The 23,163-nt window shown below is 33.6% G+C and overlaps 3 protein-coding genes across 3 annotated transcripts in view; 2 read left to right on the top strand and 1 right to left on the bottom strand.

The window, feature by feature from the left end:
• LOC120347323 (phosphoglucomutase-1-like) overlaps positions 1-23,163 on the bottom strand; it is a 147,263-nt gene that overhangs the window by 52,645 nt on the left and 71,455 nt on the right. The gene's annotated exons all lie outside the window — the stretch shown is intronic.
• LOC120347311 (E3 ubiquitin-protein ligase HERC2-like) lies at positions 7,044-17,872 on the top strand. The gene is made up of 2 exons (XM_078118014.1): positions 7,044-10,790; positions 12,634-17,872. The coding sequence occupies exons 1-2, from the start codon at positions 7,828-7,830 to the stop codon at positions 15,533-15,535; spliced, it is 5,865 nt and encodes a 1,954-aa protein (XP_077974140.1). The 5' UTR covers positions 7,044-7,827; the 3' UTR covers positions 15,536-17,872.
• On the top strand, positions 17,899-21,397 carry LOC120347309 (putative E3 ubiquitin-protein ligase HERC4). The gene has a single exon (XM_039417224.2). It carries the CDS (start codon positions 17,907-17,909, stop codon positions 20,982-20,984), a length of 3,078 nt encoding a protein of 1,025 aa, XP_039273158.2. The 5' UTR covers positions 17,899-17,906; the 3' UTR covers positions 20,985-21,397.

Raw genomic sequence — 23,163 nt, 5'->3', positions numbered from 1 at the left:
ATAACGTATATATTCAATTTTATTAAAAAATGTAGATGTGACATATTTAAAAACGGTTTGGTATTTCAACTAAATTTACTGGAAAATTCATCAAATACTTTCTTCTCTTGGGTATACAACAAAACTGTACGTTCATTAAACTTGGAATTACTGTGCAAATCTTAAAATGCCAAAAAATGATTTGACGCCCTCTTGTGGATCCTTTTCGGAATTTCGAAAAATTATCGTTTTTGAAAGGGCGATTTCTCAAAAACCGCCAATAAAGGCAGCACTACGACACATTCGGAGTAAAGCAGATACCTTATAGATTTGATTTCATCATGTCAGAACAGTAGCAGCACGTTTTGACTTGGCCATATATAATACCAAACATAGCGTGTATTCAAACTTCAAACAGTGACGATACATTTCTCAAAAGCAATACGTTTGTTCATACTTTACGTGCGCGCATTGAAATATCGGTCGCGTGGTGATTCTCAAAATGCGCGCTGATATTCCACTGTGAATGCTTAATTTAATATCTTATGTTCGGTATTAGGTATGGCCATGTCGTGCTGCTATTCCACCATAATGTATGATCAAACATATAGGTGTTCTTCTTCTGTAGTGCGTGTGTGGTATGTAGTGCTACCTTTATTTTCGTGTTTTCGTGAAATCACTCCTTTGATAGCAATGATTTTCAATAATTAGTAATTTTGAAAATATTATACGAGACGGCATAAAAACATTTTGTGATACTACGTTTAATGCAACTCATAACAAATGTGATAAATGTGCAATTACACAATATTTTAAAAACAAGTTGCTGAGTCATTCCATTTACGACATACTCTCTAATGGGTATAGGTAATGAGGAATATGCTACGTTTGCTTAAAGGTTAAAAAATAAATTGTCTATTTGGTATTATACATATATACGGTCATAACAAAAGTTGCTGTTCTTGTTCTTTCGTAACTTGAATCTAACGTGTTATTCTTTTTTTCAAATGTGTTTGGTATTGATGCCTTTATTGGCTGTTTAAAGGAGTCCAATTACCACTATAATTTTTCTTATCCACGAGAGGGCATGAAATAGATATTCACACGACTCTTGATCTTGAAATTATCTCTCTACTTAGCTATTGCAACATTTTGGAGGCCCTTTTTCGAATTGTTTTGGAGATATGCCGCTTATAAATTAATTTACGAGCTCTAAGTCATTATTTTCATTAAAATATAAAACCACGAATCGGTTACAAGTAATGATGGATCATTTTAGCCTATCCATAGTCAATCACTGTCTTTCCAGAACGCACTTTTTTTATTGCAATCAAACTTAAGCTCATCGGAAGACATGATAACAATTAAAACACTTCATCCAAATCTATTTTTTTGAAACACGGCGGGAAACTTACAAATAACTTGCGAAATTGCGAAAGAAGGCAATGTTCACAACCATGCTTGAATGTCTATCTAAGAGGACAAGGTGTATCAGCGAATGTAAAAATAAATGTAAAAAAGAAGGGAATATTACGATATGTTTGGTATTACGTATGGCGGAGTCAATCGTGCAGCTACTGTTCCAGTACAGTGAAATGGAATTCAAAATGTATTTGTTTTTTTCCGAATGTGTCGTAGTGCTGCCTTTATTGGCGGTTTTCGAGAAATCGCCCTTTCAAAAACGATATTTTTTTAAATTATGAAAAGAATCCACAAGGATGCGTAAAATAATTTTTTGTTGTTTTATACTTTCCGCAACTTATTCCAAGTTCAATTAAAGTACAGTATTAATTTAGGACCAGGAGAAAAATATATTCGATTATTTATCGAGTAAATTTAGTTGAAATACCAAACCGTTTTTAAATATGTTACGTCTGCATTGTTTGTAACATTTTGAATACACACTATGTTTGGTATTATATATGGCCAAATCAAAACGAGCTGCTACTGTTCTGACATAATATAATTAAATCTATAAGGTATATGCTTTTCTCAGAATGTGTCGTAATGCTGCCTTTATTGGCGGTTTTCAAGAATTCGTCACTCGAAAAACGGTATGTTTAGGAAATTGAAAAAAAATATAATAGGGCGTAAGACATTTTATGTGGTTTTATACAATTCACAACTTATTCCATGTTTAATTAACGTACAGTATTGATGTATGACCAAGAGAAAAAAGTGTTTGATGAATTACCAGTGAATTTAGTTGAAATACCTAATCGTTTTTAAATATGTTACATCTACATAGTTGATAAAATTAAAAATTATACGCTATGTTTGGTATTATATATGGCCAACTCAAAACGTGCTGCTACTGTTCTGACTTATTAAAATCGAATCTATAAGGTATCTGCTTCTCTCCAAATGTGTCGTGGTGCTGCCTTCATTGGCGGTTTTCGAGAAATCGCTATATCAATTACGATAATTTTTCGAAATTTTGAAAATAATCCACAAGAGGACGTAAAATGCTTTTTGGTATTTTATACTTTCCGCAACTTATTCCAAGTTTAATGAACGTATAGTATATATATATGTCCAAGAGAAAAAGATGTTTGATAAATTATCTAGGAAATTTATTTGAAATACCAAACCGTTTTTAAATATGTTACGTCTGCATTGTTTATAAAAGTTTGAATACACGCTATGTTTGGTATTATATATGGCCAAGTCAAAACGTGCTGCTACAGTTCTGACATAATGAAATCAAATCTATAAGGTATCTGCTTTACTCCGAATGTGTCGTAGTGCTGCCTTTATTGGCGGTTTTTGAGAAATCGCTCTTTCAAAAACGATATTTTTTAAAAAACTTCGAAAAAAATCCACAAGAGGGCGTCAAATCATTTTTTGTTATTTTAGGATTCGCCGTCTTATTCGAAGTTTAATGAACATACAGTTTTGATGTATGACCAAGAGAGAAAAGTGTTTGATGAATTATCCAGTAAATGAAGTTGAAATACCTAACCGTTTTTAAATATGTTACATCTACATAGTTGATAAAATTGAAAACTATACGCTAGCTTTGGTATTATATATGGCCAAGTCAAAACGTGCTGCTACTGTTCTGACATAATAAAATCGAATCTATAAGGTATCTGCTTTTCTCCGAATGTGTCGTAGTGCTGCCTTTATTGGCGGTTTTTGAGAAATCGCTATTTCAAAAACGATAATATTTCGAAAATTTGAAAATAATCAACAAGAAGGCGAAACATGATTTTCCGTTATTTCATACTTTCCGCAACTCATTCCAAGTTCAATGGACGTACAGTATATATGTATGTCCAAGAGAAAAAGATGTTTGATAAATTATCTAGGAAATTTAGTTGAAATACCAAACCGTTTTTAAATATGTTACGTCTGCATTGTTTATAAAAGTTTGAATACACGCTATGTTTGGTATTATATATGGCCAAGTCAAAACTTGCTGCTACTGTTCTGACATAATGAAATCAAATCTATAAGGTATCTGCTTTACTCCGAATGTGTCGTAGTGATGCCTTTATTGGCAGTTTTTGAGAAATCGACCTTTCAAAAACGATAATTTTTCGAAATTCCGAAAATAATCCACAAGAGGGCGTCAAATCATTTTTTGGCATTTTAGGATTTGCACAATAATGCCAAGTTTAATGAACATACAGTTTCGATGTAAGACCAAGAGAGAAAAGTGTTTGATGAATTATCCAGTAAATTAAGTTGAAATACCTAACCGTTTTTAAATATGTTACATCTATATATAGTTGATAAAATTTAAAATTATACGCTATGTTTGGTATTATATATGGCCAACTCAAAACGTGCTGCTACTGTTCTGACTTATTAAAATCGAATCTATAAGGTATCTGCTTCTCTCGAAATGTGTCGTAGTGCTGCCTTTATTGGCGGTTTTCGAGAAATCGCTATTTCAATTACGATAATTTTTTGAAATTTTGAAAATAATCCACAAGAGGACGTAAAATGCTTTTTGGTATTTTATACTTTCCGCAACTTATTCCAAGTTTAATGAACGTAGAGTATATATGTGTGTCCAAGAAAAGAAGATGTTTGATAATTTATCTAGTAAATTTAGTTGAAATACCAAACGTTTTTTGAATATGTTACGTCTGCATTGTTTATTACTTTTTGAATACACGCTATGTTTGGTTTTATATATGGCCAAGCCAAAACGTGCTGCTACTGTTCTGACATATTGGAATCAAATCTATAAGGTATCTGCTTTTCTCCGAATGTGTCGTAGTGCTGCCTTTATTGGAGGTTTTTGAGAAATCGCCCTTTCAAAAACGATAATTTTTCGAAATTTCGAAAAGAATCCACTAGAGGGCGTCAAATCATTTTTTGGCATTTTAAGATTTGCACATTAATTCCAAGTTTAATGAACGTACAGTTTTGTTGTATACCCAAGAGAGGAAAGTATTTGATGAATTTTCCAGTAAATTTAGTTGAAATACCAAACCGTTTTTAAATATGTCACATCTACATAGTTAATAAAATTGAAAATATACGCTATGTTTGGAATTATATATGGCCAAGTCAAAACGTGCTGCTACTGTTCTGACATATTAAAATCGAATCTATAAGGTATCTGCTTTTCTCCAAATGTGTCGTAATGCTGCCTTTATTGGCGGTTTCGAAAAATCGCTATTTCAATAACGATGATTTTTTGAAATTTTGAAAATAATCCACAAAAGGACGTAAAATGCTTTTTGGTATTTTTACTTTCCGCAACTTATTCCAAGTTTAATGAACGTACAGTATATATGTATGTCCAAGAAAAGAAGATGTTTGATAAATTATCTAGGAAATTTATTTGAAATACCAAACCGTTTTTAAATATGTTACGTCTGCATTGTTTATAAAAGTTTGAATACACGCTATGTTTGGTATTATATATGGCCAAATCAAAACGTGCTGCTACAGTTCTGACATAATGAAATCAAATCTATAAGGTATCTGCTTTACTCCGGATGTGTCGTAGTGCTGCCTTTATTGGCGGTTTTTGAGAAATCGCCCTTTCAAAAACGATATTTTTTTAAAAACTTCGAAAAAAATCCACAAGAGGGCGTCAAATCATTTTTTGTTATTTTAGGATTCGCCGTCTTATTCCAAGTTTAATGAACATAAAGTTTCGATGTATGACCAAGAGAAAAAAATGTTTGATGAATTATCCAGTAAATTAAGTTGAAATACCTAACCGTTTTTAAATAGGTTACATCTACATGGTTGATAAAATTGAAAATTATACGCTATGTTTGGTATTATATATGGCCAAGTCAAAACGTGCTGCTACTGTTCTGACATAATAAAATCGAATCTATAAGGTATCTGCTTTTCTCCGAATGTGTCGTAGTGCTGCCTTTATTGGCGGTTTTTGAGAAATCGCTATTTCAAAAACTATAATTTTTCGAAAATTTGAAAATAATCAACAAGAAGGCGAAACATGATTTTCCGTTATTTCATACTTTCCGCAACTCATTCCAAGTTCAATGGACGTACAGTATATATGTATGTCCAAGAGAAAAAGATGTTTGATAAATTATCTAGAAAATTTAGTTGAAATACCAAACCGTTTTTAAATATGTTACGTCTGCATTGTTTATAAAAGTTTGAATACACGCTATGTTTGGTATTGTATATGGCCAAGTCAAAACGTGCTGCTACTGTTCTGACATAATGGAATCAAATCTATAAGGTATCTGCTTTTCTCCGAATGTATCGTAGTGCTGCCTTTATTGGAGGTTTTTGAGAAATCGCCCTTTCAAAAACGATAATTTTTTAAAATGTCGAAAAGAATCCACTAGAGGGCGTCAAACCATTTTTTGGCATTTTAAGATTTGCACACTAATTCCAAGTTTATTGAACGTACAGTTTTGTTGTATACCCAAGAGAGGAAAGTATTTGATGAATTTTCCAGTAAATTTAGTTGAAATACCAAACCGTTTTTAAATATGTCACATCTACATAGTTAATAAAATTGAAAATTATATGCTATGTTTGGTATCATGTATTGCCAAGTTAAAACGTGCTGCTACTGTTCTGACATATTAAAATCGAATCTATAGGGTATCTGTTTTTTTTCGAATGTTTCGTAGTGCTGCCTTTATTGGCGGTTTTTGAGAAATCGCCCTTTCAAAAACAATAATTTTGTGAAATTTATCAAAGAATCCACAAGAGGGCGTAAATTTTTGTCGGTATTTCAGACTTTCCTCAACTTATTCTAAGTTTAATGAAGTGCATTATTGTTGTGTGACAAAGAGAAAAATATCTTCTTTGATGAACTATCCAGTAAATTTAGTTGAAATACAAAATCAGTTTCAAATTTGTTGTATATACATTGTTTTAAAATTTGAAGAATATACGCTATGTTTAGTATTATATATGGTCAAGTCAAAACGTGCTGAGACTGTTCTGACATATTGAAATCGAATCTTTGAGGTTTCTACTTTTCACCAATGGTGTTGCAATGCTGCCTTTATTGGAGGTTTTCATGAAACGACCATGTTACACGACGAAAATTCAGTTATTTTTAAACATCTCTCAAAGAATTATAAAAAAAATTTATGCACTGTAACAGTCGCTTTAGCTTGTTTACTATATATTAACAATACGAGGAGTGTAGTTAATGATTGTTTTGCTTTAATTGCTATTGTGAAACTAATCAAAATATACACTTTCTTTTAAAAATCATTAGGAACATTTAATTTTACGCGTGGGTATTTTCTGCGATTCTGTCAGTCACAATTTCGTGTTTTGCTGCTAGCTTCACAGAGGTGTCTAATTGCTGAATATTCAGTAGAATTATGGATCAACTGTCTGCAAATTCACGTTCAAGTAATTCAAGTAATAAAATTGAGTCAGTGACCTTGTGTTCGTCACCTATGCTCTCGAGTCATGCGATTATTCGGTAATCAAATGCGGTTGCGTAATGCTGCTGAGGAGCGTACATTATAATCCCCGGTCCTGAATGAGGGAAAGACCCAGAATCGAAAACATTATTTTATTGTCTCTTTGTTCCATCAAGCATGATCCGTTTTAAAAGGAGGAACAGGATACAACATAAAAACCAGGTACGCCGACTTTTATGTGCTTATTCTTTTGGTAGTGTCTATTAGAAGACAGTTCTGCAGATGAATTATTATAACTGTTATAATTATCTGTTTACTGGTACAAACATTTTGATTTGGTCAAGTCTTCAATTTTTGTGATGTGACTTCCTATGCAGATGTTTTTAGTTTATTCTGTATCTGTTCACTTTTAACAACACAAACAGACAAAGGGTGATTATCCAAAAACTATATTTTATTTTGTCATTAGGGTCATTCAAAGGGATCTCGTGTGGTTTCGTACCTATCGTATTAAATTTTAATCCGATACTGCGAATTGCGATAACATATGATACTACTGTAATATTTCCTAATAATGTTTTACCTTAGATTAGATTAGCCTTTCTTCAATATGTATGTTATTATGAAATCTCTATTTCATAAACCTCTTGAGTACCGTACTGGAGTATATTGGGAACTCAAGTTTTCATATAATCTTATTTAGAACCTAAAATCCCACAGAGTTTCTTTGAATTTTAAAACTTATCTTTTATCGGAATGGTGTAGGGTCAGAGGGTACTGAAATATTTCCAAACTCAACCTAAATAACTCATAGCGGCGAAACTATTGGTTGAAAAGTTCTAAATGACTTTTAAAAATAACTCCTCGAACTTTTCTAGCTTTGAAAACAAAATCCAGCTCATACTTTTTAAAATTCCGTTTGTTTATAAAAATATTCGCTGCCTTATTTCTTTTATTGTTTCGTATTGTTGTTATCTGCTTATGATTAGGCAATAGCTTTCTCTACCAAATCATGTTGGGGTTTGGGAAAGGTGCCATATTGGATTATTACCATCCCAAGTGTCAGTTACTTTCGCCTGAATCAGTTGCGTTAGAAGACCCAAACATCAAAAAAATAGTGAATGGCAATTTCAATTCATACGTTCTATTGTCTGATGGAACTCTTCAAGAATATATACGAGATTCAGAAGAAAGTTTAAAGGTTGTGAAAAGAGAAGTTCTGAAAGGAGTCAAAATAGTGAACGTTTTTGCCGGCGGTGATCATGCATTTGCGATCGATGAACAAGGCATAATATATGCATGGGGTTCTAATAGCCAAGGTCAGTTAGGTTTGCTAAAAGATGTCAACCCGATCCAGATCCCAACTCAGTTTTCTATCTTTACTGCAAAAAAGGTTGTTCAAGTTGCATGCGGCCAATCACATTCATTGATACTGCTCAGATATGGTCAAGTATATTCTGTGGGTGATAATGAGCATGGACAACTTGGTTTACGAAACAAGCGTCCTGTCACCGAACCAATGATAATAGACTCATTCTTTGGTTTGCCAGTAATAGTACTTGCAGCTGGTGGATGGCATTCATTTTGTGTCACTATATCCGGCAGGGTGTTTTCTTGGGGGAAAAACGATAATGGCCAACTGGGAGTTGGTGATCTTGTTCACCATGCCGCCCCGAAATTGATGAAGCTATCTACAGAAGATCCAGTTGCTTATATTTCAGCAGGTGATAACCACAGTGTAATTTTAACAAGGAAGGGAGAAATGCTGACTTTTGGACTTAATTCCAGTGGACAATTAGGCCACGGTGACTCTAATAATACGTCGGTTCCAAAACAAGTTGAAGAATTCAAAGGCAGCGTCGTTACTCAGATTGCATGCGGTCATAATCACACTGTTGCGTTTGTACCTGGTTGTGGACAGGTTTTTACTTTTGGAAACTGTGAATATGGTCAGCTTGGTCTTGGAAAATTGGTTGAGAAAGTTCTAACTCCTGAAATTGTTGAAAAAACATGGTTTCCATCTCCATTGAAAAATGGAAATAATGGTGTAAAGATATGCTCGGGTGGTAACCAGACATATGTAATGTTCGATTCTAGATGCCTTATGCCATCAGATTATAGAGTTGTGGATGAACAAAGCACTATTGCAACATTTGATAAAATATTTTGCGAATCCAATAATACAAAGGCAAAAGATGATGACCTTTTTCATGCAATGATTGCATCATCTAGTTGCTGGAACGGTTCTTTTCCTGACAAAGATGAAGTTACCAGCATAGATTATCATGGTATTAATCTGGAACATGCAAAACAAGCATTCACTCGAATAAATGATTGCAAAATCAAAAAATCATCCATTGAAAGTTTATCTGAAATGATTAACCATCTAGTGAAAGAGCCTCCTGATTTGGATGCTTTGAGACTGTACATCACTTTGCCCATGTTTATCAATACCATTGAAGATATTGAGTTAGCAAACAAACTTCTTACACTCCTTGTTAACAAGATTCTTTGCTTGAGTGGCAATCTATGGAAATTACTTAAAAAATGGTACAGATCTTCTGAATTGGCTTTCGTTACCATTGTTAAATCATGCACTAGGATAATCTCACATGCTTGGTCTATAAAATCTAAAATTTCAATTAGTGCGGAATGCATAAATGGTTATTTGAATATTTTGAATCAATTATACAAACTGAATGAACTACATGCTATTTCCAGTTATAAAGTTTTCTATCTTTCTCTGATACTTGATGAAAAGCTATTTTTGGATTTGTTCTTACAGTGGAAACTGGGATTTGTTTCATTATTGTTTATAGAGTACCCATTCATTGTTGATGCAAAAGTAAAAGCAAAGCTTCTAATTATGGATGCGGATTTTCGAAAAAAAGCTGCACAAGTGCAAAGTGTAATGGAAGTAGCTACAAGTTTCCGGTTGGGTAGCAGCAAACCACCAAAAATCAAGATTTCAGTGGCTAGGACATCGCTTGTGTCAGATTCTGTTAAGCAATTTGCAAATATTGATGATTTGCAACGTCCATTACATGTCCAATTTAAAGGTGAAGATGGCATAGATGATGGGGCATTAAGTAAAGAATATTTCTTTTACATTATACCTGAATTAATTACTGGCTATGGATTGTTTACAGAAAAAGAAGTCTCCAATTTTGTGTGGTTTTCTGGTAACTATGACGATCACAAAGAGCCTCTATATAACCTTGCCGGAAAGCTGTGTGGTCTAGCTTTGTTCAACAGTACAGTTGTTAATGTGAATTTTCCACTTGTATTGTATAAAAAATTGTTGGGAATCGAGCCAGTCTTTGAAGATTTAAAAGAGTTGGATCCAGTATTTGGAAATAGTTTACAACAAATACTTGAGTATGAAGAAGAGGATGGTGAAACAGTTCAAGAAGTATTTATGGCATCTTTTGTATCATTTGATGGAATTCCTTTGAAGAAAGGAGGTGAAGAAATACCTGTCACTTCTGCAAATAGAGAAGAATATGTGAAACTTCACATGGATTATGTCTTGAACAAGTCTGTGGAAAGGCAATTCCGTGCCTTCCAAAAAGGCTTTTCAAAAGCTTGCTCTGGTAAGATTTTTGATATTTTCAGACCTGAGGAACTCATGGAAATGGTAGTTGGTGAACAAGATTTTAGTTGGGAAGAAGTGAAAGCGTCCATGGATGTTTCTTTACTGCCAGATGAATTTAGTGAAGTGTGCGAATGGTTTTGGGAAGTATTACTAAGTTTTAATGATGAAGAGAAAGAGCAATTTCTCATATTTTTGACCGCTTCAAACAAGGTGCCTGTATCTGGATTCAAATTTGAGATACAGCAGATTGAAGCTAATGATAAGTTATTGCCGATTGCCATGACCTGTTATAATATTCTTCAATTACCAGTTTATTCAAGTAAAGAAGTTTTGGAAGATCGGTTAAAATTGGCAATTCAATGCAAAGGATTTCATTTAAAGTGACTGATGCCAATTCCAAGATGGATATTTATTTCCTATTTATGGATTAGTATAATTATAATTTGTTCATGTTCATGTATATTTATCTGATTTGAACATGAAGAATGTGTGAGAATAGTTATTGTAACTAAAGTTGAAACTTGCAGTACGGTGTAAAAGATAGTTTCAGAAATAACTAGCATATATATGTAATAGGTCTACCACATTATCATTATTTATGAATGTCTTGTACTCACCCATTTGTGTGATGTGTAATTTCCTTTGTTTGTTATTTGCGCTGCAAAATGATATTCCAGTATAATTTATGTATGTGTTGTATGTTGTAAGGAAATTGAATGTGTTGTGTTTATTACAAACTGCAAATATGCTTGCCGGTATGTTTCTTTCATGTTATTGGCTATTCAAATAATCAAATTACTATAAAAAAAAACAGCAGTTGCGTTGATAAAAATCTACATAGTTATAATAAATTGAGTTTTGTTGAATAAACTCCCATGGCGCTTTTGGTTTTGACAGGAAAAGAATTGTCTCATATTTTGTCTAATGTCAAAATTCATTATTCAACCTGCACATATATCATGTTTTTTAATGTATTCATTGTTTTATTTCAACACTTTGATTATTTTGGGTTTTCTGATTATGAAGTATTTTTATTTTATCTATAACTTTAGTATCTTGATCAATAAATATAAGATTGGTTTTATGAATAATAACTACATAAGCAGTGCTTCAGTTTTCATACATGAAAAAGCTGTGCTGTGTGAAGCAAGTAAAATTCAGAATCGAAGAGTTGAAAAAAAATTTTGTCTTCAACTCGAATATGTTCAAAAGTTTAACACTATCTACTGCTCCGAAATCATATTGATAATCATATTTTTTGATTACTATTGTTAAAAATTCAATTGTGCTTTGTATTCAATGTTTAAAAATTTGCATTTTTTTAATTTTATTTATACCTTTTGACTTTTGTGGTCGTATATCATCCATCCCAGCCCGCTTAGTTTCTTTATTGTTAATTAAAATAAAGGGGTACCAATTGTCATCAAAATTCAATTGAAGTGGATCCTAACCATTCCTAATATTTTTATTTTGCTTCTGTGACAAAAAAATAATATATTTATGGCTTAATTAAGGATAAACAGTTTGTTTGTTGCTTTGTTTCAATAATATTTTGTCTCTATATATTTTCTACGCTCCACTTCAATAAAATAGTTTTTATACTGCTTATGCCCAGTGGTGGGATTCAAATTTTTTGACACCCGGTTCCATCACAAAAGTCATATTTTTCAGCAGGTTCTATTTTAAACAGAGCATTGACAGCAACCAGTAATTCTAACCACTTCGCTCATCTCATAAAATTCCACGACACGGTTCTACAGAACCGGTGCAAACCGGCTGAATCCCACCACTGCTTATGCCGTTGTAATAGTTATTTGTGTTTATGACATGCACTTGTATAAATATTCACTCAGTTAGTAATTCAGTTCTGCTTCAGAAGGCTACCCCACTATACAACCAACCCAACCCTGTCTGAAATAATGCTAGTATAAAAATTTGACTGGTGTCATATATTTGGGTCATGGGTATTATTGTGCCTCAATAGCTCCTATTTGCAAGTATTTTAATTGTTTTTTGTTATATTGAATGATCTCTGGTTATTGGAAGAAGCGCTATTTAGAAATAGGCTCAACACCAGGCTATTTGTATTGCTGTTCATTATTCTTTTCTTTTTGCTATCTTTCTGTTATGGAAGAAGCAATGTTTTGAATTTATGTTTCTATCTGTATCAAGTAAAATGAAAATGTTATATTTTATCTTTCAGATATAAATGCAACAAAAGTAAATGACAGACAAGATGCTGGCATGTGGAAAGGGTGCGTTGGTGGATTCTCTCGGTCTGGAACAAGATGTAATGTCATTGGCAAAACTTCCAATAGCAGGTGATGGTATCAAGAATGTTGCTCTCACAGGTGACAATGCTTACATTCTCTACCAAAATGGAACAATTAGGGCTTACTTAGCTGAAAAAGATATGCTTGCAGATTGCGAATTACGGAATGTTCTAAAAGATATTAAAATCATGAATATCTATGCTGGAGTACATGGCCAAGTGTTTGTGATTGATGAAAATGGAAAGGCTTATGCATGGGGTTGTAATGATCACGAACAGCTAGGTCTAACAGATGCGGATGATTTTGTGTCTCTACCAATGAGTGTTCCATTCACTGACAAGAAGAAAGTGGTGCAGGTTGCTTGTGGAAATACACATACTTTAATACTCTTGAAAAATGGGGATTTGTTTTCAATGGGAGATAATGAATATGGACAGCTTGGACTTAAAAACAAATGTCCTGTCAAAGGACCAGAACGTATCACCACTTTGGAGAATGTTCCAATCTTGAGGATTGCAGCAGGCGGTTGGCATTCATTTTGTTTATCACTAACAGGAATCTTGTATTCATGGGGGAGAAATAATTTTGGTCAGTTAGGTGTTGGGGATTTCATGGATCATTCTTCTCCATTGATTATAAAAATGTCAACAAAACTTCCCATTGCTTATGTTTCAGCTGGTGACTATCACAGTGCTTTATTAACAAGGGAAGGACAAATGTTTTCTTTCGGTCTTGGAACATTCGGCCAGTTGGGACATGGTGTTCCATGTAACAATGAATCAAAACCAAAGCAAGTCGAGGAATTCAGTGAAAGTGTTGTAACACAAATCGCTTGTGGGCAAAATCACACCATTGCTTTCAGCCCTGATTGTAAACAGATATTTGCGTTTGGAAGTTGTTCAGATGGACAACTCGGTATTGGAATCAAAAAAGACAAAATTTCAGATCCCATAATGGTTAATATACCACAAAGTAGTGATGAGAATGGCAACAAGAAAGTAAAACAAGTATTTGCTTGTGGTAGTCAGACAGTTGTTTTGAAATCATTTGACGCTGACATTTTACAGCAACAAGACTTCAGGATACTTGATTCAGATCAACATATTTTGACCTTGGATGAAAATTTTTGCACAATTATATCAAAACTGCCAAGAAATAGTAAAATACCAGCTGATGTCGAGGAAAAACTCATTTCAATTATATCATCACAAAAATGTTTCACAGGTTCGTTTCACTTGGAGGTTTTGATGAATGAATTTGTCAGTCGCAGTCTTGATTTTGATAAAGTTAAAACGCTTTTGTCTCTAATCTTTAAAAGCAAAAATGAAGCGATTGAAAAACTCATTGCTAAAGTTTTTTGTGACAATGTTTTATCTCGTCGTTCTAAAGAAGATCCAGATACAGAGTCACTTAAATTTTTCTTTCTGATGCCGTTTTTGATTGCACCTATTAAATGTGTTGTCAGCAGAGCTAAATGCCTCTTCCTCTTCATTAGAAAACTGGTTACGATGAAAGCAAAATGTTGGAGGGAACTTTCTAGTTGGTATAAGACATCTTCATCAGCGTTTTCAACACTCGTTAAGTTGTGCTACAGACATATTGATGCAGACGGATTGATAAAAAAATTCGAGGTCCTGTGCGATGCTGCTCAAAATGAACTGAATTTAGTAAAGAAATTACATCAATTAAATAGTGAGCAGCACATCATTCCGTATGATGAGTTTTACCTTCCTGTCAAATTCAGTCAGGATATTTTGAATGACCAAATGAGCCAGAAGAAACTAAAAAAAAATCCATTAATATTTTCATGTCCATTTATGTTCAGTGGTGAAGCAAAAAGAGGGTTGCTATATTCCGAACTATCTTATGCACAGCCACTTTTTTACTTTGAGCCACTCTTTAATCAGTTGACAGTGAACACGGAAAATGTTTTTGAAGATGCTATTGAACAAATGGATACTATATCACAACCAGCCTGGCCACTATCCATCGTTTTTAAGGGGGAAGAAGGACTAGTGTATAAAGGGTTGCCAAAGGAATTTTTCAGGCTTGTGTTTCAAGAAATATCCCAACACAGCTGTGAACTATTTACTGAAGATGAGGTTACGCATGTGCTTTGGTTCTCTGACAACAATGATGCAACAAGAAAGTATTATTTCATCGGCATGCTGTGTGGGTTCGCTCTATATAATGATGCAATAATAAGTATGAACTTCCCTCTTGCGTTGTATAAAAAACTACAAGGAATTGAAACCAATCTTGATGATTTCAGGCAAATATTTCCATCATTTGGCAGATGTTTGCAGGAGTTGATTGATTTTGAAGAAAATGGTGAAGAGACCGTGCAAGCTAAATACGATTTTTATTTTGTTTCGACCAGTGGCGAACCTTTGAAAAAAGGTGGTCAACATTTGGCTGTTACCAAGTCAAACAGAAATGAATATGTCAAGCTACAAGTTGACTACGTACTTAATAAATCTGTCAAAAAACAATTTGATAGCTTCAAAAAAGGATTTGAAAGGGTATGTACCAGTCCAATTATGGAACTTTTTCGGCCAGAAGAACTAATGGAGGTATTAGCATATAAACCGAATTTAGATTGGAAAAAACTTCAGAAGCATGCTGTTGTTAACGCAGTTTCCGACACTTTCAAACAAGTGTGTGAATGGTTCTGGGAAATAGTTCACCATATGACAGAAGAAGATAAAGTAAAGCTTCTAATCTTTCTTACTGGAACTGATAGAGTCCCACTTCTGGGTTTGCATGATACACTGAAAATATATGAAGTATTTGATGGCGAAGGAAATTCAAATGATGATATCCTACCAGCAGTTTTCAAACATGTTTTCTGAATCTTCTTTTGACTTCATATTCCAGCAAAGAGGTTTTAGAAGAACGACTCCGAGTAGCGATAAATTGCAAAAAATTTGGTATTTTGTAAAAAAAAATAGTATGGCCATTGGCCAATGACTATGTCTATATATGTGTATTTAATGAAATCCATGTATGAATATAAAGTTCTGATTATTGAGAAGGGTATTTGGCATAGCCTACCTTCCCAATTGTATTATATATTGAGGTTATGGTTAATGTGACCAGGCCACCACCCTTTAGTATATTATATTTATTTTGTTTCAGCTTAGAATTTAAGACTTACGTTTGAATGGTATATATAAATTGGGAAAAGTGTCTTTTGATATTATTGCATTGTTGGTGAATATAATTATGTTTCCAATCCATGCATGTTATCCACCTTGAATTTCTGAAATATCTGATCGTAATTTTGATAATTGAAATGTTTCGATGTATATTTACTTTTTTCAATCTGTATTCAACAACTTTTTTATTTTATGTGTTTAATATTGTTGGTGATATCCAGCAAGTTTTTCAGTTCATGATTCCACTGTAGGCAAAATATGAATGAACTATGGGGAAAAATAGTGTTCCCCTTATGCAAACATAATTTATTTCATATGCAACAAGGGGGATAACTTTGAAAACCCACTGCCCAGTCACTTTTTTCTATTGATGGTGTTTATCAACGTTTAATCTGAATTTCCGAATAAAGCTCAACTGTCAAATTTACTGTGAATGTATATTTTGTAAATATGTTATTGTATACATATCGCCACAGTAAAACTAAAGTAGCTGATGTCCTTGTTTTAGTCTTGATTTCAGAAAGAACCTACTGTGTCCATTTTTAGGTGTGGCTGGTATTACCAAACAATTACAAAAATCATGATTACAAATCTCAAAATGTGGCATAAGGTACTTTGAGTCTCTTCCAGCGATTTATTTTAATTTATTCAGTTGCTGTGTTTTTGACATTTCATTCGTAATCGCATTAAGTAGCATCTGCTTTTGAAAGCTTACAAATGCAGCTGACAATATTTGTTTTATATGTTGTAAGAGGATTGACTAATTCATTGCTCATATAAATCTAATTAAGAGTAGAAGTGGGATGAATACTGATTGTGTGGGTTTGAGTAATGATTCACTCAACTCCATAAGCAGTCTGAAAAATATTTTGAAATGCTTAATATGTTGTTTGTTTACTTGCTGAAGTCTTTACTGATTATTATTTATGAAATTTTATTATAATATATAATAATATAACATTTTACGCATAAATATACGAAATGTTTTCAATTTGAATATTCAATGTTGAAATTCAATTCACTGCTTTGTCGCATTTTACTACAGTAAGTTTATTCTGGCTTAAAAGGAATACCATGAGTTCCTGATTTTCAAATTAATATAGGACATTGAATAGTGAAAGTGAAGTGATCTTTTGTTGATATTTGATTTGAATGTACAAAGCAAATATCAAATGAATTGTTGCTGTTTGGATAATGATATATACTTGTAATATGGACATTGAATAGCTTCATTCCTTTTACGATCAGTTCATTTTCTATTTGTCAAAAGGTTTGTCTATTTGAAATGAAACTTAAAAGCATTTCACAGTTTGTTTTCTATCCTTTCCATGTTTTTTTAATTTTGTTATTTCTTCTATATATTAATGTGAATTATAATAATAATAATGCATTTTATTGATGGCCGATCTTGTATTATTGTAAAACATATTACTGTAATTCGATTTCATATTCTCCACTATTATGGAAAAATTTTCAAACTACTTTGAGTCTTGTTTGTTAATTTGTTCTTCTTTTAAAAATAATTCTATGAATCTTTATATCATTTCTAACAATTATACACTGTATTAAAAATGCATCTGTAAATGTTGTTGAAGTTTTTGTTGTGAAAAGTGGCAACGTACTATCTGGATGCTATTAATGGTTGTGATAGACACTTATTCTAGCAAGTATTCATTCAGATAATGGATTAATTTATCCATTCAGCATTTCCAACTTTTTAAAAATAGTATCTTTCAGTATTTCATTCATAACCCACTTATTTGTGTGCTTTTACCTTTGCTTTGAGCAAGTTTTCTTGAAGAGGCAAATAATAGCAATTGGCAGACAATCGGTGTTTATGCAGGTTACTTTTTTATTCCTATCTATTCTATTCCTATGCTTCAAGTTCAAATTTTATCATTGAGTTTAGCAACAATTTCAAATTACTGTATGTCTCTGTGTACAATGTTCTTAATTTTATTCATTTGTTTTGTAATCAGATGCACTTAATAATGTTTACCTGTTATTGATTATATTCATTTACTATTTCAGTGTAGTTTGCTAATGCTCGCTCCAGGATTCTACCATGTTTGCCTGGGGTGAGAATGCTGTCGGTAAATTCTATGAATTAGGCCATGAACTTACAAGACCTGAACGTGTGCCTGCTTCAAACTGGGAGAATATTAAATTTTTGGCAGTTTCTAACTGTCAGTGTTGCATTCTTCTTAATGATGGTTCTGTTCACACATTTGGAAATTCAGATTCCAGTACCAAAGTCACAGCTTTAGAAACATTCAACATTGTTGATATATTTTCTGGTGGTGATCATGTGTTTGCTGTTAGTGACAGAGGGCAAGTATATGGCTGGGGAGAAAATCAACATGGGCAGCTTGGACTGGAAGATTCATCATCAAACAATTTACTTGTGAAGGTGCCTAAGAGTATCAAATTTTTGCAATCTAGGAGAGTGGTCCAGATTTCATGTGGCAAATTTCATTCATTAATGTTGCTTCACGATGGAACAATTTATTCTATGGGCGACAATGAATATGGTCAACTAGGAATTGGGAGTTATTCTCCATCCTCACAGCCCTATGAAATAGTTTCACTACGTGGCCTACCAATTGGACAGGTGGCTGCTAGTGGATGGCATTCATTTTGTGTAACAGTATCTGGTCGTGTTTTTTGCTGGGGCAGAAATGACTGCGGACAATTGGGATTGGGTGATCGGGCTAATCGAACAAGCCCATGTCTTCTTCGAATGCTCAGATCACAAGAAGTTATGTTTGTGGCAGCTGGTGATTTCCATAGTGCCGTTTTGACAAAAGATGGCGGTGTTTTTACATTTGGTTCATCTTCCAAAGGACAACTTGGCCATGGAACCATATCTGAATTTGAAGTCAATCCTAGAAAAGTATTCGAACTAATGGGGAGTGTTGTTACACAAGTGGCATGTGGTCAACTACACACTATTGCATTCGTTCCTGATTCTGGAAACGTGTTTGCCTGTGGCAGTGGAATCAAGGGACAGCTTGGTATTGGTGATAAACTAGAATGTGTCAAAGTGCCAACCATTGTGAAAGGACCTTGGTGTGATCGGAATACCTCACAGAATAATGCACATCAATATCCTGGAGTATCACTTTATAACATTAAGGAAATTGCTGCCAATGGTAATCAAAGTTTTGTATTAATGTGTTCTAAACAAAATGAATCAGCACTTGATTTCCGAGAAGTATTGAAGCATCGGAGAATATGGACATTAAATAGCGAACTTTGTGAAAGAGTATCACAATTGGGTAATGATACACAAGTACCAGCCGATATCATAAATCAGTTGGAGTGTGTTATGAGTTCTCAAGGTTGCTTGAATGCGTCATTTCTTTCATCTGATCATCATCAAACTAGTACCAAATATCCCGGTATTAATATGATGAGCGCAAGACTTTTATTTGCAAAAATAACGCAATGTAAAAATAAAAGAGTGCTACAAAAAATTGAATCATTTATAAGCTCCAAACTTCTGCCACTATTGCCATCTAATCCACCTGATATTGAAGCACTTAGATTGTATCTTTCATTGCCGGAACTACCACTTTTACATGAACCTGAATGTTATGATAGTCTACTGTTTCCGTTTGTGCAACAACTTTTGCTTCTTGCGGAGAATCCATCAAAAATTCTTGACCAATGGTACAGATCATTAGATCCTGTACATTTTATGACCCCGATCAGTATGTGCCAAAAGTGTATTGTTGCAACTATCAGAATCGGACTACCTCCAGATATTGTAAAACCGAAGGTGCTTTTGTTGCTCAACTTTCTTTCAAAGTTGAATAAGGTAAACAATATTTGTGATATTGCTATTGTTAATTTTCAAAAATTTTATATACCTGAATTGAATGATCTTATTCCTCTTGAAGCTGACTATCAACAATGGGCACGAAATCGTGGTACAGACTTCAGTTTTTGTCGATATCCATTTGTCTTTAACTCAAAAGCCAAAACCATTTTATTGCAACTTGATGCACGTTTTCAAATGCATGAAGCATACCTACATGCTAGGGGTCAGAATATGGCTGCATTTTTAGGGCTTGATTCAGGTTATCTTGAACCACCTGTTATAGAAATTCATGTAAGAAGACAGAGGCTTGTCGAAGATGCAATTCACAACATTCGTTCCATAGGAAATTTAAAAAGGCCCTTTACTGTGAAGTTTGAAGGTGAAGAGGGCCAAGATGCGGGAGGAGTGAGAAAAGAATTCTTTATGCTCATTTTACAAGAAGTATTAAATCCTAAATATGGAATGTTTCGTCATTATAAAGATTCAAACCTAATATGGTTTACAGACTATGAAATTGAAACAGATGAAACGTATTTGCTAATCGGTACAATATGTGGGTTAGCGATATATAATAGCACAATCATAGACTTGAATTTTCCTTTAGCATTATACAAGAAATTGCTTGGCTTTCAACCTACACTAGCAGATCTCAGTGAACTTGAGCCAATGGTTGGTAGTGGCATGCAACAGTTATTGAATTTCATGGAAGAAGATGGAGACACTGTGGAAGAAACATTTGGTCTTGATTTCACTGTTCCTCGAGAGTTATTTGGGGAGGTTACTCATGTCGATTTGATAGAAAATGGTTCTTCAGTTGCAGTGACTGCTGAAAACAGATCACATTATGTTAGTGCATACATGAATTATATTTTTAATGATTCGATCAGATCTCCTTTTGAATGGTTCAGCAAAGGTTTTCATAAAGTATGTGGCGGTGAAGTAATGAACCTCTTCAGACCAGAAGAACTGATGGAAATGGTTGTTGGAAATCAGAATTACAATTGGGAAGAATTACAGAAGAAGACCCAATACAAGGGTGAATACTATCACAATCATCAAGTTATAATCTGGTTTTGGCAAGTTTTTCATTCCCTCACAAATGATGAAAAGAAAGATTTTGTTCGGTTTCTGACTGGTTACAATAAAATTCCAATCAATGGCCTTGAGATTATAATACAGCCAATGCCATTTGGTGATGACTATCTTCCAGTAGCTCACACTTGCTTCAATGTCCTTGATTTACCGAGATACTCGAGCAAGGAGGCTTTAGAAACCAAACTAAGAGTAGCGATAAAGAGTCAAGGATTTTACTTGGCATGAATAAAGTTCAGTGTTACATTGTCTATTTTTACATTTTTTGTAGTATTCATTGTCTGTACTTTATGATTCTGTTACCAAATCTGTTACTGGTGTTATTTAATCGAACATAAGGAAGCACAAAAACCTTCTTGATTATCTTAACTTCGATCAGGAATAATGTCTAGGACAGTGCTTTTCAGCCTTTCATCCTTGTGAAACCTCTGATATGCTATTAGGCTCATTACAGAACTCACATTGAGAAATATTCGAAAATACTCATAAGTGTATGAGAAACCAAATATTTCCACTACAACAAGAACAATGAAAGGTTACTATAAAAAATGAAATTTAATAACACTCCTGCTATTGCATTTCTATCACAAATCGTGGCCCCATGTTGCTCAATGAAATCTTTGCTCAAATATCCACACTACTCAGGCGACTTAATAGTTATTGAAGCAAAAAATACTGTTTCATACAAATAAGTATTGAAAAAACGACAAAATCCACACAAATGGAAATTCTCAACAAACCATGTAGGGTAGAACGACTAAAACTTACGGAATATCAATAAGTGTATTGCGGAATACTAGAGTTACTAAGGTTTAGTGGAACCCCATTTGAAATGCACTGTTTTAGGATATAGGTGGAACAACACACTCCATTATATATAGACTGCACCTCACAGAGAGACTTTTTCTTGTTAGAGAATTATTTATCTCTTTTACTTAGTTTCAAATGAAGAGTTATTTGGACATTCGGACATATATTTTTCTTCCTACCTTTCGGGGTACACTATAAGTTTAGCATAATACACTGTTGCGAACAGTTGATAATTAATTCTACTATACCATTTTTAGTAAAATATATTTAAAGCAGGAAAAAAGTATTTAAATGCTTGATTACATTCGAAATATTTATATATATATACTGAATATAGTAAATTCTTAATTTAGGAATAATTTAAAATATTTTTTTTTTATGAAAATATTGTCATAGCTTACAGCATGTGGTGACTATCGACTATTATGCTTATGACACTGTAAAAAATGATGACAATGTTTATCTTAACCATTCCGCGTTACTTAAATAATTAATACAAATTTACTTTAATTTCTGCATATTTTTCTATCGTATTGAACCTAGTTACACCTAGAATACATTCAATATTCGAAAATATTACTTAACAAGGTATCCATCTGGCCATCCCAAATTTGAAGTTTGTCAATGTCCGTACTCCGTAATAAATTTTAGTTGAAGCACTCAATGAGTTTCAGTCTTTAGTTGTGGTATTTCATATAAGCTCAGAGACAACATTGTTAGTGAATAATTGTTGTCTGCTGGTTAAAAAATTTAAGGCAAGTTATTTAGTGTTGTGTAAGTGTTGTACTGGAAAAATTTCTTCTCTCTCTCATGACGGTGATCTGTCACAAACACACAGTCATTCCGTGTCGTCAATTGAAGCTAGCTTTGATTATCATAATTTATTTCCTGCATTGCTCATATTAAAACTTGATGAATATACCTCCAGCTTTTGATTGTCTCAATGCGTCATCCAATGGTATATTATCTCGTATGATTAACCTATTTGCCTTAGGTGATGTGTTCATTGAATAATATCTGATTCACTTAGTAATGCGGACTGTTTATTACTTTAGACTGTTCATTTTCAATGACCCTACTACTTCCTCATCTGAAATGTCCGTTGACTGAAATAATTAATTCGAAATAAGGGAACAATGCTTGAATATATGGAAACAAAGGCTTTGGATGAAATGACCCTATTTTCAACTCTCACATACGCTCTCGTTTTACAGATAATTGATATGTTTTTTCATGTGTATAAATTCCGAGACAATCTTGAAATCGGAGAAGTTTGTCGTGAGGCATTTATGTTCATTTGACTACATTATTTTATATGACTGATTGAGCAACAAAAGTGAATTTTTTCGAGTTAGATTAATTAACTCTGCTATATTCTTGAGCGATTCATGGATAATTCGGCACACATCGCACCATTCGAAATAGATAAGATTGCGCACTTGGATGTCTTTGACAGCGAAGTGAGTTTGTGGAGCGGTTCTTTAGTCGCTACGTTTACCTGGCCTCGTTTGGAGGAGGACCGCGAGTAACCGTCGTATCAAAAAATAGCCCTCCCAAATATTTGGGCCAGCGACGCCCTTGTCTGCTATTAAACTAA

Source organism: Styela clava, chromosome 11 (assembly GCF_964204865.1).
Source record: "Styela clava chromosome 11, kaStyClav1.hap1.2, whole genome shotgun sequence".
Lineage (NCBI taxonomy): Eukaryota > Metazoa > Chordata > Ascidiacea > Stolidobranchia > Styelidae > Styela > Styela clava.
This window is presented reverse-complemented; position numbering and strand designations above follow the sequence as displayed.

Excerpts from the sequence above, each read along its gene's own strand:
- LOC120347311 (XM_078118014.1), top strand. The coding sequence starts at position 7,828 with ATGTTGGGGTTTGGGAAAGGTGCCATATTGGATTATTACCATCCCAAG. Across the intron at positions 10,791-12,633 it reads TGCAAAGGATTTCATTTAAA|AATGACAGACAAGATGCTGG; the intron begins GTGACTGATGCC and ends GCAACAAAAGTA.
- LOC120347309 (XM_039417224.2), top strand. The coding sequence starts at position 17,907 with ATGTTTGCCTGGGGTGAGAATGCTGTCGGTAAATTCTATGAATTAGGC.